The sequence below is a fragment of the Brassica napus genome, chromosome A3 (assembly GCF_020379485.1).
Source record: "Brassica napus cultivar Da-Ae chromosome A3, Da-Ae, whole genome shotgun sequence".
Taxonomy (NCBI): domain Eukaryota; kingdom Viridiplantae; phylum Streptophyta; class Magnoliopsida; order Brassicales; family Brassicaceae; genus Brassica; species Brassica napus.
The window spans coordinates 3,633,773-3,648,636 of record NC_063436.1 but is presented as its reverse complement, the minus strand read 5'-3'; the positions used below and the strand labels follow the sequence as shown (position 1 = coordinate 3,648,636).

The 14,864-nt window shown below is 35.2% G+C and overlaps 2 protein-coding genes across 2 annotated transcripts; one reads left to right on the top strand and one right to left on the bottom strand.

Moving 5' to 3' along the window:
- The first annotated feature begins 23 nt into the window (after positions 1-23).
- On the top strand, positions 24-10,231 carry LOC106386678 (ethylene-responsive transcription factor ERF086-like). Its single transcript, XM_048771272.1, has one exon. It carries the CDS (start codon positions 7,250-7,252, stop codon positions 8,237-8,239), a length of 990 nt encoding a protein of 329 aa, XP_048627229.1. The 5' UTR covers positions 24-7,249; the 3' UTR covers positions 8,240-10,231.
- LOC106433914 (zinc finger CCCH domain-containing protein 58) lies at positions 10,163-12,894 on the bottom strand. Its single transcript, XM_013874756.3, has 7 exons — positions 12,538-12,894; positions 12,294-12,442; positions 12,089-12,154; positions 11,683-11,814; positions 11,275-11,565; positions 10,916-11,197; positions 10,163-10,655 (listed from the first exon to the last, which is right to left on the bottom strand). The coding sequence occupies exons 1-7, from the start codon at positions 12,593-12,595 to the stop codon at positions 10,371-10,373; spliced, it is 1,263 nt and encodes a 420-aa protein (XP_013730210.2). The 5' UTR covers positions 12,596-12,894; the 3' UTR covers positions 10,163-10,370.
- Between the last annotated feature and the right edge of the window lie 1,970 nt (positions 12,895-14,864).

Genomic DNA, 14,864 nt, shown 5'->3' with positions numbered 1-14,864 from the left:
CTACAACCAATATTTTTTTTTTTCGAACTGATTTTTTTTTTTGCATAAAATTTAATACAATTAGGCAATGTTATTGGTTTGGAAAGTTTAGTGAAATTGAATATAACCGTAATTAGGATTCTTTTAATGGATTTGAGTGGATTCTTCAATGGATGAGAAGGATTTAAATAGAATGGGTTGAAATACATTTTAATTTTTGTGAAGGATTTTAGTGGAGTTCATTTCCATATCAACAATAAAAAGAATAGCAAAATTATTATTAGAATATCTTTGCAAATCAATAAAACTAAGTTGTTGTAAAAACCTAAGTACTTGTATCTTTCCACATTTCTTCGTTCATTGTTTCTTTCCAAATAGTAGCATCTTTTTTTTTTCTGATCTTATGTCTCCAAAATTTCTTCAACATTTTCAGAATCATCTCTTCTCTGGCATTGTTGCCTTCCATATTTTGTTTGCGTGCATAGAATATAAACAATAGACTCCAACAAACTTGCATAAAATATATACAATTAATTCTAACAAACATCCATGTTATCTAACTATTGAAAAGGATATCGTGTATGGAAAGTTTCATTTGGCTACAATATTATTAAACCAAATAGGCAAAATAGAGAGTCAAAGCAAATGTGGCCAACGATCACACAGACATGAGGACCGAGCAATTCCACAAATCGGACAATGGCATTAACCCCCAATTCGATGTTAAGGAAGCTGCCCACTGCACTGTCGCTGCACCGGAAAAAATCAATTCCCTGAAAAGTACCCATGAAGTAGCAAAAATGAGGTGGCTATATTGATATATAGCAACATGTTCCTCTTTCGTTGGGCAGAAAATCATCTGTGGTGTGGCGTATACTAAAAAATGATAACTTAGAATTTCTATAGCTATAGGGGTAAAATCCAGTGCACTAAATAATGCAGATTCAAACTCTTCAGAATCAGCATATAGATAAACATACTGAAGTCGCATTTCTGAAACTACAAACCTACGAATTCCCATCCCCGACAGAGTTTTCCCAGTAAAAAGATTACAAAAGCGTGAAAATCTTCATCTACCACCAACCCACAGACCGTTAAGAAGGGTAAACAATCGCTAAGGCGAAAGATAACCAAATTATCTGTTAGAGTATCAAGGTGTCTCAAATTGAGGAACAAGTGAACCAGACTCAAAGACTCCGTTCTATTTAATAGACCAGCAATCTGAAATCTGTCCATTTTAGAGAAGATAAAAGACTTCGCTAGGTTTTCGAGAAGAGTGGCGTTTTTTTTTTTCTTATAGAGTTTATCAGGTTTACAAAAACCAAGATTATTGCAATTTTAACTAATCAAAGTCATGAATAGAGGACAAAACAAGTAGTTTGATACCTTACATTTTTTCTGAAGAATTATCATACTGTATATGGTTATTGAAAATGAAAGCTTCCATTGTTGTTATACTTTTATATTTATAATACGACACCATCACTTGCCCGACTGCAAATGAGCTGCTCTAAAGCAAATTATTTGATTAGTTTGCAATTATCCTTGTTTTCTTAGCTGTTAGTTTATAATCTTCTGAATACAACGAGACACGATAACTTGATGCTATTTGGGTCGCAATTTAAAAATACTCACCTGAAATACGCAAACCTGTGTGTTTTAAATAAGTAGCGATTGGACATGTAGAACCGGTATTTAAATTCGGTTAAAGAAACCAGATCAGTTTTCCCGGTATATTATAGAGAAAAAACGGGAGTTGCTTTTCAGCCGTCCAATCTAATATGGACGGTCGCTTATTTTTGACCATACATATCAAATCAGACAATCAAGTAGCTGGCCCTAGAGAAAAGAGAGAAAAGAGACGTCGGGGGTGGGAGAGTCACTTCTCCGGCGCGTGTCGGTGACGGTGGCTCTCCTTCTCTCAGTTTCAGTACAAGCGCAAGGCTGGGTGTCTCGTGATGGCGTCACTCGCCGATATACCGGCGGATCTGAATTAGGGTTTTGCTCCGGGAAGCTTCTCGGTTCGTATCGGGACTTCCAACGGCTACATCTCGTCTCTCTTTGGATTCGTGGTGAGGCGTACCGACGACGGTTCACGGTGACAGTCAGCTGTTAGATCCGGGAGGTGGAGGCTCCGAAAGCTCTACTATCGCCGCTAAAGATTCCGAGGAGCGGAGGCTTTTTCAGCTTTGCGCCGTCGTCAAGTTTCCGGGATGCAGAGGCGTGTTTTGCCTTGCGTCGTCGGCTTTGTTTTGCCTAGGAGATCTAAAGGTTTGATTTTATTTTTTTCGGCTTTGTTTTTGCGGTTTTAGTCTCGGTTTTTTGGAGGAGAGTCCGTCGGGGACGGTGGAAGCTCTCCGGTGTAAGGAGGACAGTGATTGTGAAGCTTTCTCTGGGGTGGTGGTGGTGAAAGATTACGGATGAGATCTCGCCAAGGCGATTGACGCTCTCCGATATTGAAACCCTATGAAGCATACAGTTGTTTACGGTGACGTCTAGACGGAACAAAGGAGTTCCGTTTTGGTCCGGGGATCTGTGTGTCGGATCTCCGGTTCGGTAATGGTGAAAGATGTGGTGACGCGACGTCTTCGCGACACGTGTCCCTCGTCGTCGAGGATGGCAACACGTGTCCGAGCAGTTTCAACGAAGAGATGTGCGAGACGGCGTCGGCTTTTGCGGGGGTGAGCTAGGGTTTTCTAAATGTGGGCTTGAAGCCCATTTGAAGAAAGAGTTGTATTGTGTGGCCCGGTTTGTTTGTGGGCTTTGTAATTTGTAATGGGCTCTGGACTTTTTATAATATTTAAAAAACTTTGACGGAAAAAAAAAAAAAAATCAAATCAGACAATCACTTCTCTCTCTGTTAAGTGGGTAATCGTAGCCGTACAGTTTATCGGGACCTGCAATGCTCAGATTACGACACGTAAGCGGAGTATTGGATTAGTTATGTGTCATGGACAGTGTCCCACATAGTATGCGAATACTAGGTTTGGTGGGGGCTTCTTTTAGCTTACGTGTCTACTCTTTATCGTTTCTTCCTCTGATATCCAATTCTGTTTGTTTTTTTTAGTTGCCCATATTAATATTCTTTTTTTTTATAATCATAAATATAATTCCTGTGAAACATTCCATTTCTTTATTTCTTAAAAATAGTTAAATCCTAAATTATGATACCTAACCTTGAAATTAAAATCTAAATCTTAAATTAAATCATAAATCCTATGAACTAAACTCCATATCCGATAATGGTTATTTTTATTAATTTGGAACAATTACTCTGTTCATCGTTTACTATACAGAATAACATATACGAATATTAGTATATAGAAGAAAATAACATAATATACGCAAATTAGCCAATTATTATTCATATATAATGTACCTTTTTATGTATAAAGATTAAAGAGATAGAGAGAGGCTGAAAGGCACATGGAGCGCACGAACATAATTTAGGAGATAATTATGATGTATCACGTCGCTCTAGGTGCCACGAGTGTGTTTGATCATCTGACTTTGATTTAAGAAAACGAATAGTAGTAAACAAAAGGATCAGAGCTTATAAGTTATAACTTTCCAGTTACCTATATTCTAGAACTAGCAAGTATAATTATTAATCTACCGTACACGAGTGTGGTAAAAAAAAAGAAGTATCATCATCCTCTATGATTTAGTAAAGTATTGCAGGAAAACAAAAAAAAAACGGATATTTAATTAAAAAAGTTTAGTTATTGATTATTGAACGTAAATATGAATGGGTTGAATAAAAATATCAAATATCTTATCATTATCTTTTGTCGATATTTTAGGTTGTAGATATCTTAGCTTACACTTGGTTTACACAAAATAACTAACCACAGGAACATTACAAATTTACAATTTTATCTTTTCTCAATAGCTAAAATTACAAATTTTCATTTTTAATATAAGAAGTATATCTAAATGGTTTCTTCATGAATGTACATAGTTTGGATCAATGTTTTATTTTTTCACAAGCTGGATGTGCTGTTGAATTAAAATTTATTATGAACAAAAGAATGTAATAATAGTAACTATTTTATCTGCATTTTCATGATATATAATAATTCAATAGCTCGCAAACTAATAGTGAAGCCCCACTTGGCTTTTCAGTCATACTGTTTGGACTCTCGTCAAAGTCCAAGTTCGTTCGAAGAACACCTTTACCCCTAAATCCAGGGACATCCTTTTGACACAAAAAGAAATTTTAAACAGCACCAAAATTATTAAATTTAAAAGAAAAAGTTTTGGCTTTTAATTAGCTGTTCAAAATTTTCTGTGTTTTTCTTTGCCTTTTTTGAGAAATGTAAAGAAATTCTCCATTCCTAAACTCAAGAAAGCCTCGATCACATGGAACTTGACAAAAGTTTTCACCCAAAAGTGTTCAATAGTGCAATCCCATATCAATTTGATTTGTCATATCATATGTTTTTTCTCTCGTATCATATGTTAATATGAATCATTTACCCTATTTCAAAAACACACAGTATTGTTTTCTTTCTCCGAGTTATTAAGGAAAATTTATATTAACTTCGTATCTCTCAACGACTACATGAATCCAATATCAATCAAATGTATACACTTGTTAGTAAACAGTTGTAAGAATACATGGAACTATAACCATTTAACTAATGCGGTGTTTTTTTTGTAATCTCATAACGTTATGACCTGCAATACTAGTTATGAAATTTATAAGAAAGGAAAGTGATATGCGTCTTGATAATTTATAAGAAAGGAAAATGATCTGCGTCTTTACGTAATTATAATCATGATTCATGAACCAACTTATAGTTCCACATGAAGTTGATAATATGAGTCAAATGGAAGGCTAGTCCAACATGAAGTTCATAATATGAGTGGATGAGTCAAGGGTCGTCAGATTCATATATAGCTTAAACTTGTCTTTAACCCCAATTCTTAAAAGGGATGAAGAATATTAATAAATACACCAAACTAAACATTTATACTTTGTTATAATCATTGCATTTTAGAACTCTATGTAATTTGCGGATAAGAATTATTCCTCTCTAATATATTATTGGAGTTCTCATACAAATCATTCCTAGCTATGCAGATTGTTTAGTTCATATGGTATCCTATAAATATGCACAACAATTTTATTTTCAGAAAAATAGATATCGTTATTAATCCTTGCGCACGACATTTTCGTTGTGTTTGGTAAATTGTATTGCTAACACCCCCACCCCGGAAGATAGTGACAGCGGTTATCATGGTCCGACCACGGTTATATTACTGATGTATTAGTCAAAAGATAAAATTCTAAAGAGCCAAAATGTGTAGAACTATATAAAATATTATTTGTTTGACTGACTTTTATAAGAAAATAATATAATTTTCATTCCCAATGCCATTTAGCAATGTGCAAAAAAGCTTCCCAACAATTGTCACAGTTGCAAGCCTTAATACAAGGAGATCATCACACTTTTGTACCGTAACCCCCATTCGGTTAAAAGGCAAAACATTTAATTCAAAAGAAGTTATATTTTACGTCGCTCATGTGACATAAAAGGAGAAAAAAGAGGAGAATTTGGCTAATCTTATGGCTTACGAGACCTTTTCAGCTAAAAGTATTATATCAAAATATTCTTGGTAAGAAGTAAAATTTAGCAACACTATACTTCTTTTACCTGCCCGTTTGTAGTTAATAGGAACCATACCCTAGGTTTGATAGACGTATTATCAACCCACAACGTACCAAACGCAATTCTTCTCGCTCACTTGATAATTAAGTTTAACTAAAAGTCTCTAGTCTTAAACGGTTAAACCGATCGAAGTTCGATGTTAGGGCTCATGGTAAATTTTGAATTATTAATTACATTTTTGAACTTCAAGTTAAAGTCGTTTTTTAAAGTTAAAGCCGTGTTGTAGTTGACTATGAACAATTTTCTTGATTTCATGTTTGTCGGTAAGACATTAATTTCTTTATGCAATCACATATGACGAATAACTACTCAAGCTCGTGTGTACCTATATAATCCTAGAAAATTACAAACACAAAGAGACTAAGATTGTTGTTCAGTTGTGTTTGTTTTCATACAAGGACATCGATATAAAAATGTCCACTGAGATATTAAATTAAAAACCACATTTAACCACTCCCATTGAATAATCATTACAAGATGACAAAAAATCTATATATTCTCATTTCTATTTCTGCTTAAAATGCGGTCACCATGTGATTTGACCAGGGGGCATCTATACAGGTAAGTTAATTACATTGGTACTTTATAATTGAGTAACCAAACTAAACCACATTAAAATATGAAAGGAAAAAACTAGAATGTTCATGTCGCTTGCTTGTCCGTTGTAATATTTTTATTTTGCATTTTTTTTTGGGGAGAAAGTTAAGCTTGCTGAATTTTAAATATACTTCAAATTGTTGATGAAATTTGTTAAGAATTCATGGCACCTTAGTCCTTAGAAAAATTAATTTCTACACAACCTATTGTAATTAGCAATGCATATCACCTCAAATATATACCATTTAAATGATCCATTTCTTTTACGTAGACCCTTGACCTTTAGGTTATGATATATATGTAGGGTTATTATGCACATTGCACGTGACCACTAAGCAGATTACTTGAGTTAATTAATTAGCTTCATTCTAGTGAAATAAAATATCCAAATAGCATGATGTAATATATACATCACAAAGTGTTCTTTTAACAAATATATTCTATATATATATTCTTATTCTTTACTCTAAATCAAGATTGGTTACTGTGACATTCCAGATTTTGGATTGGTTCCAATGATTTTTGGCCTCATTCTTAGGCTTGCATAAGTAGCCATCCGTACATAATACACGTATATATATACACTGAATGTACACAGTAAAAAGTTAAAGACTCTAACCAGTGAACTATAATGGCAAGAAAACAGACTAAGAAGACCAGACAAAGCTGTTTAAAATCGGTTTAATTTATAAATAAATCTTATAAAAATCCAACCAATGTTCCAACGTTAATTTATTTCTGTCGCTGACGCTTAAATAAAATATCTTGGAAAACGAGGAAAAAAAAAGGTAGTCTTAAAGCAGTTGAATCAAAAGTGAAGTCTCTCTATCAAGTTCAATGTCTCTCTATTTATAACATCACTTCACTTCCATTCCCAAACAACACTCATCATCTTCTTCAGTCAGAACCAAAGCAAAAAGAAGAAACTTAATCATAGCACATCTTCAACCAAAACCCTAAAAGAAGGCTCCTTTCAAGAAAACTATTTCTTCATCATCATGTCAACTTCCAAAACCCTAGATCATATTAAGCCATATGAAACATCCCAAACTCAAATGGGGTTTGCTATAATCAACCAGAACACAGCCAACACAACCACAACCACAACTGGAGAGAGACGAGGCCGGAGATCAAAGCAAGCAGAGCCAGGGAGGTTCCTAGGAGTCAGGAGACGTCCATGGGGTCGTTACGCAGCTGAGATCAGAGATCCAACCACCAAAGAACGTCACTGGCTTGGCACTTTCGACACTGCTCATGAAGCCGCTCTTGCCTACGATAGAGCAGCTCTTTCGATGAGAGGCACTCAAGGTCGAACTAACTTCGCCTACACTCCAACTGATGTTCACACCATCCTCACAAACCCTAATCTCCACTCTCTCATCGTCTCTCCTTACAACAACAACCAATCTTTCTTACCAAACTCTTCTCCACAGTTTGTCATTGATCACCATCCTCATTATCAAAACTATCATCACCATCAGCAACCTAAACATATACCCACCGCTTCTTTCAAAACTCCGGTTCGTCATCAAAACGCAGATATTCAAGCGTTTAGCTCTAGTCCTCAAAACTCATCTTGTAACGGCTCGTTATCTTCTTCACTAGACGAAGAACACAACTTCTTTTCTTTCGATGGAAGTAACTCCAGTAACAACTCGGGTTACTTGGACTGCATTGTCCCAAACCATTGTCTTAAACCACCTCCGGAAACCACCACTACCCAAAGTAAAACCGGAGCTGGTTTCACAACTCCAGCAAGCAAGGCCTCTGACTCATACGGAGGATTTAATAATAGTTACTTTGAAGATGGTGATATGATGATGAATCAACATCATGAGTTTGGTTCGTGTGATCTTTCTGCCATGATAACTAACTATGGTGCCGCTGCTTCAATGACAATGAAGCAGCAAGATTTCTCTTCCGCGTCTTCTTCTATCGCTGCTTTTGGAGATGTTGCAGACACTACTGGCTTCTACTCGCTCTATTAGAAGTAGAACATTCATTTTGATGTTTCTGTTTTATTTTTATATTTATGTAATAATATAATAAGTATTTAAGTTATTCCATGAGAATTTGCATTTTGTTAACAGCATGTTATGGACTTTATTATACATATTCTGCTTATTTGTATCATGCACCATATATAAGGTTAGCTTACCATGAAGTTTTGTTTTTCTTTCTTTTTATTTTGGTAATTTTTAAGTTGTGGTTTTGAAAAGAAAAGAAGAGTTGTGGTTTTGTTTAGCAAAAGGTATTATTGCTAGTTGTATTAAAGACCTTTGTTTTTGTCCATGCTTCTTCCAACACACTCATTAGGTATATAAAGATGTTGTGTGTATAATAATGAAATCGAATGAATTACTCAAAAAGGATATTTGACTAGAATACATACGCTCGGTTATTATAAACTTTCATGACAATTGTAAATTTGGCATTAGTAAGAATATAAGATATATATGATGGAAAAAATATTAAGATTAAAGATAGGGGATTTGGCATAAAATTTTGCATGTTTGTTAAAAGTAGTATAACTAAAGTGAGATGGACTTTTAGTGAAGTAGCATGATGGTGTTTTTGGTCTTTGGACAACATGTGTTTTGGTCATGACTTGTTTGGTCTTTAACTGCACAATCACTGTTTCATGTCTCCCTCCTTTTGCCTTAACTTTTGTCAACACCAACTCAACATCACAACTCTTTTCTTCTTCTTAAATCTGTTTAAGGTTTTGACTTTCTTTCATAGAACTCGATTAGTTCCCTTTCCAATGCTGATCAAATTCACTTTATTTGTTAAATCATCAGACCCAATCAAAGCTGTTATATATATCAAACACACACTCACATATGTGTATATCTATATAATGTACTTAACTAAGTCTACCGTAACTCGTATGTATTAAAGCTAGTTGCATCTTTGTACAGCCTTAATTATGGTAGATCGTTTGTAACTCAGAGAAAAAAAAACATTTAATGATTAGTAGTAGTTTTTGGGTTGTTGAAAGCTTTTTGTTGTGATGTTTCAGTGGCCAAACCCATGATTATGAATTTTCTGTTGTTTGAGTAAAACTAGACGCAACGAAAAAACTACACACAAAGAACGAAGTACGATAATTACTGACTTCTACTTCCACATTAACAGTGATCCCGAGATCTGCTCTGTTCTGCCTTTTTCATTCTATTTCTCTTCCATGTTGCTGTTCCAAAAACAACTGGATATCGGATTGTGCTATTATTGCGTTTGCATTTACTATTCAACATATTAATTTTGTTTACCCCTAGAAATGAAAAATAGTCTTATTAGTGTAGTTATTTTGTCAAATCTTATGTACAAATTGCAAATGCAAAAAAAAAAAAAAAATCACATTCAAGTTTCTGTTGTGCATGAAATGAAAATTTACAATTATTTTTAAAAAGGTTTAATCAAAATGTTTTTGTTTTACAACATGTTTAATAAAAAAATTAAAATATGTACTCTCTTGAAAATAACATGGGATTTATAATATAATCTAAAATGTAAATATGAAAACAAACGCAATCAAAAATAAAAATCTGACTCTTAATTCCCATATTCCATAAACTAACAAGGGATCTTCGTGAATAATTTCATTTATTTAACAATAATCGTTTCGGAAAGTACAAAAAAAAAGAGATAAACAGAGATGACAGTATGAAGGAATCGTATGAACATGGTAAGCAGGGGGCGGACGGAGGTGACGACCAACGGGGTCACGTGCCCCCAACTAAATTTTAGTTTTTCATAAGTAATTAGCTCAAGATCTTAATTTTCTTTGAGAAATTAGTTCAAATTTCATGAATGTGCCCCCAGTTAATCTAAATTTTATTAAAGTGCCCCCAATTAAAACTTGTTCTAGATCCGCCCCTGATGGTAAGAGAGACGTAAGAGGAGAGACATAACACAAAAAAAAAAAAAAACTAGAGCTGCTTTCGTCTCTCTCTGCTTTTGCTTCTTGTTGTTGTCTCTCCACCCAAAAAAAAAATAATCTTTAAATGTTCATGAGTTCATGAAAGTTTGATGAAAAAAAGAAGAAGAGAGATAGAGAGGCAAATTCTTAGAAGAGTAGAGTGAGGTTCTCTTCTCTCCTTTTGAGTTTTGTCTCTTTTAACTTGAAGTCTTAACCTCAATGCTAACTGAGTCACCATCTTTGCTCTCAGTACGCTCGGAATGGCTTACACCAACGGTCATAGAAGAAGACGAAGAGACTCCAGCAGCACCAGTAGTTTCTGAGCCACCACCACTAGTTGTGGTTGTGGGTTTAATGGAGCTCGAAGAGTGAAGCTCTGTGCCTTGGTCATTCAAAGAAGAGGTCATGGAGTGGTCAAATTTGCATGCAGGCCCAAGCTTGCAAATTTTATGTTGCGCAAAGTGGCTGCATGGTGCCGTGCCCTGAAAAATGATATTTATTATTAGCTTTCTTATTTGTTAGGACATGCATTATTGTATACGTGAAAGTAGAATGAACTGTCAGTGATCATGAGAGACGTACCACTTAGTTGTTTCCGGTAATTAAATCAAGAAACAGAGTTTCTATACGGAATTCATCATTGATTCATTACCAAATAACTCTAGTTTCCATGACAATAACTCAAGGCGTAAAGCTATAATATATACATACACAGATGCTTTGGCAAATGAGTGAGACTTACAGGACGAAGTGGGAGGCCGATATTGCTGAGAGCAACTCCCTTGGGCGATGCTGCTTCCAGAGGATGATGGTATCTGCAAGAGGTTCCGAACTTACAGTCTCCTGTTTTCATAAAGTAGGTACACTCAGGTTGTCCAGGTCGCTGAGGAAAAGAGTGTTCCTTGTTTGAAGATGGACCAGATTGATAAGCAGGCGCTGAAGGAGATAACGGTGTAGTTCCATAAACAGAGCTTGGTCCCATAGACGGTTGTGTCCCAGGAGAAGGTATTGCACTCACAGAAGGCTTTAAATAAAAATGGAACAAGGCTTCGTTAAGATTAAAGAGAAAGAAAAGTGTACAAATAAAAAGAGCAGCATTACCTGGTAAGGGTTCCAGCCAGAGTATGAAACCATGCCGGGAGGAAGAACCATTTGGCTGTAAGTACCGTAAGGGCTTTGAACATATGAGCCTGGCAAAAGCTGAGGTCTTGGTACAACTACTCCGAATTGCTGCGATGGTTGAGACTGAAGCGGTGGATAAATAGCTGGACCAGTTGATAACTGCTGCTGCGATGGAACTTGATCACCAGGAGGAACAGGATGGTGAAATTTACAGGTGGAACCGAATTTACACTGGCCGGTTCTCATGTAATAGGGACATTCTTTCTCACCCTGTGAAGTCCATTAATAAGAAACATTTCTTTTTCCCTCAAGGATGAAACATAAGACAAGACTGATATAAGTATATAACCTAGACCAGAGAGAGAGAGAGAGAGAGATTGAACAAACCGGACGTAATGGGAATCCCATGTGATTAAATGAGATAGGACTAGTAACAGAATCTCCTCCTCCTCCTCCTTGTCTAGGATGGTGATACTTGCAAGAAGCACCAAACTTACATTCTCCCGTTCTCATAAAATGCTGCGCAAATAAAGCATAACAAGTGAGAATTGGCTACACTAGAGAATGTTCTATTGAGAAGCATAGGTGTAGTATTGCATGTGTTAAGTTTCCTGGACTTCAACCTAAAATAACAGTGATTGCAAGTGGTCCATGTCCATTATATATTATACTCATGTCCCATTGAAACTCATGATAAAGAGTTTATATTCACACACTATTAAGAGATTAAGGCTTATGGCCTATTAATCTCTACATAATCTCAATAGTATAAAATGATATATGGAAAATATACCTGACACACGGGTTGTTCCATTCTCTCTGGGAATTCTCCAGCTTCTGCTCTGAGACCTCCCAAGACCTAAAATTTTGAAACTAAGACATTCAGTTAAGAGCTTCCATGAAAAATGAAATCATAGAGTACTGCATCAAAATCGAAACACATCAAGCAGACAAAAGGCCATAACTTTATCAAAACAGACATACAGAGAATTTATTACCGGTGGGCGGTTTGGTGGGTGATTGAACTGACATCTAGACCCGTACCCGCAAACACCGGTTCGTAAGTAATAGACACAATCTGGCTCATCGGGTCTCTCCGGGTACGATTCATTTCCTCCGCCTCCCAACCCTAACCGCGACATCGAAGCTACATACACCCGCATAAAAAAATAATAATTCTCATCAAATCAAAGCATTAACAGGAAGAGAAAGTGATAGAGGAAACCCATCATTAAACGTTACCTTCAATGCCGGTTTCGTTTCCTGGATCCGACCGCGATCCTTCTTCACCGGGTTCCATTGTTTCTTTCCTCTGGTGAAAGAGAACCAAGCAATGTTGATCTCCGATCAAATGGGAGTGTCCGGAAGGAAATTTTGTTTTTATTTGTTCTTATTTGGAGAAAGAGACAAAAAAGTACAGATCGTGGTTTGGTTATGTCTTCACAACACTCTCAGTCGCTTGATCTCTTTGCTCAAAGCATTTTTTTGGTAATGTGTAGCTGAAGGGATAGGTGTAGTGTTGATCGGTTCTTTAAGCGTGATCGCCTCTTTTGTGGGTGTTTTGCCGGTGGTGGTTAATATACGCGCCAAACATACAATCAATCACTTCTCTCTCTTTCCTTATTACTTTTTTTTTTAATTTCATCTAACTTTTATTTTTCTTCTTTTCGTTGTTTTATACATTACACCAAATTCAATAAAATATTTTTTATAGAATATGTTACTGATTTTTCCTACAAATTCAATATTTATTTTTATATATTATTTTGAAAATGGAAAATATTGTTTAGAAATTATAATGGTTAAGAAAAAAAAGTCAAAGAAAATAAACACTGTCGGTACAAGTTGCAAATATAGCAACAAGACAAATTCTATGTCAAAATCAATCCATGCGTGAGAAATGGAAAAAAAAAACAGTAACTCATGTGTTATTTATTGACTGATGTTAACGTTTTTTGTTTCCTCAACCAACCATTCCATCTCCTCCTGGTCTGCCAATCACTTTTTAATCTTATCTTCGGAGAAAACTGATTAGTCACTAATTTTGTGGTAATGTTGACTCCGACATATCTAAATTAAATTTTTCTATTTGTGCAGGAAACATGCTAATCTTTTCTATTTCATTCCACTTTTATCGAATATTCTTAAATTTGATATATTATTTATGAATATATTATGCTATCCTTATATTCTAGGTTTGATGTATTTTTCTACACAGATTTTTTTGCTAGTTGACTCTGTTGAGTGTTGAGTCTGTCTTTATATAAATCAGGAATTGTTTTGTAACAATTACATATGTAATGTTTAAGCTTAAGTTTAATTGTCTAGAGGGAAACCTAAAAATACAAATAATAAATATATAAAACATATAGGCTTGAAACAAAAAATATATGTCACGTATTGAGAAGGAAGAATATGGAAATAATTTCCATGCACGCTCACGCAAAGAGTGTGAATCGCACCCAACACCAAACGTAAAAGTCACTTCGCACTACAAAGCATATATTAGACTAGTAGTACCACTTACAAAATTTCAATGGATCGTACCATTTAATGCTTTGGATGATCGATTACAACAAGATCATCATAGTATAAGTTAGTTTTGTCAAAACGCATTCAAGTTTTGTTGTCTTTTTTTTCACCTGTCATTGGAATAGCGTGAGTTTGGATTTATCATTTTTTTGTATGTGGAGAAGTCACAAATAATGAATTTTAGTTGATGGCTACTTAGAAATTGATGTGCAAATATAAGATTTTGGCATATACCTTTAGAAATAGTTCAGCAAACGATACAATATACATTTATTTAAGAATTGATGCATGTAAAGTTGTAAACTGTACATGAATGATATGTCTCCCGACTACAAAACCATACTAGGCGACAAGTTGCACAAGTTGGATGAATCTTGGGCATATCGAATATTATCACCTAATTTTATTGTCGTTTTTGTTTTGGTCGTCTTGAAATAATTGAAGCGCGTGAAAGTTAAGCCGCGTAAAAGGAACTGTGAGGTTGCATTGCGTGGGTTATGTTCGGAACACTTAAAAAGGTGACACTGTATAAAATATTATTCGAGCCACTCACTCCCAAAGAGTGAAAATCAATAAATCAAGTGAAGGCACTATAACTTATAAACATGCTTTCATGAGGAGCATGAGAAATATAAACCTCTGATTAATCAAAATTAGAATTCGAAGGTTTGACTTGGAGAGGCATTGGCCACATGTGAGCAGCCTTTGGAGATTGTGTTATTCTCCCAAAAATCTTTTGGACCACAGCATTGGTATCCTCATCTATCAGATGTAGACAATACATATGATCAAAATCTAAGAAAATCAAATAAATTATTAACTTTTAACCTGTTTTATATTATTGTGTCTCCTCTGGTTCCCTGGAAGTGGTACAAACGGCTATACACATGAGCACCGTTATGTATACTATCCGGCAATGAACTGATACAGATCATTACGAACTGGAACGGTTTCATAGTCATTATCTAAAAGGCTAAAAACAAAATCAATAAATTTTCAATGAAACTACAAATGTCGGATTCATGAAGCTATATGTT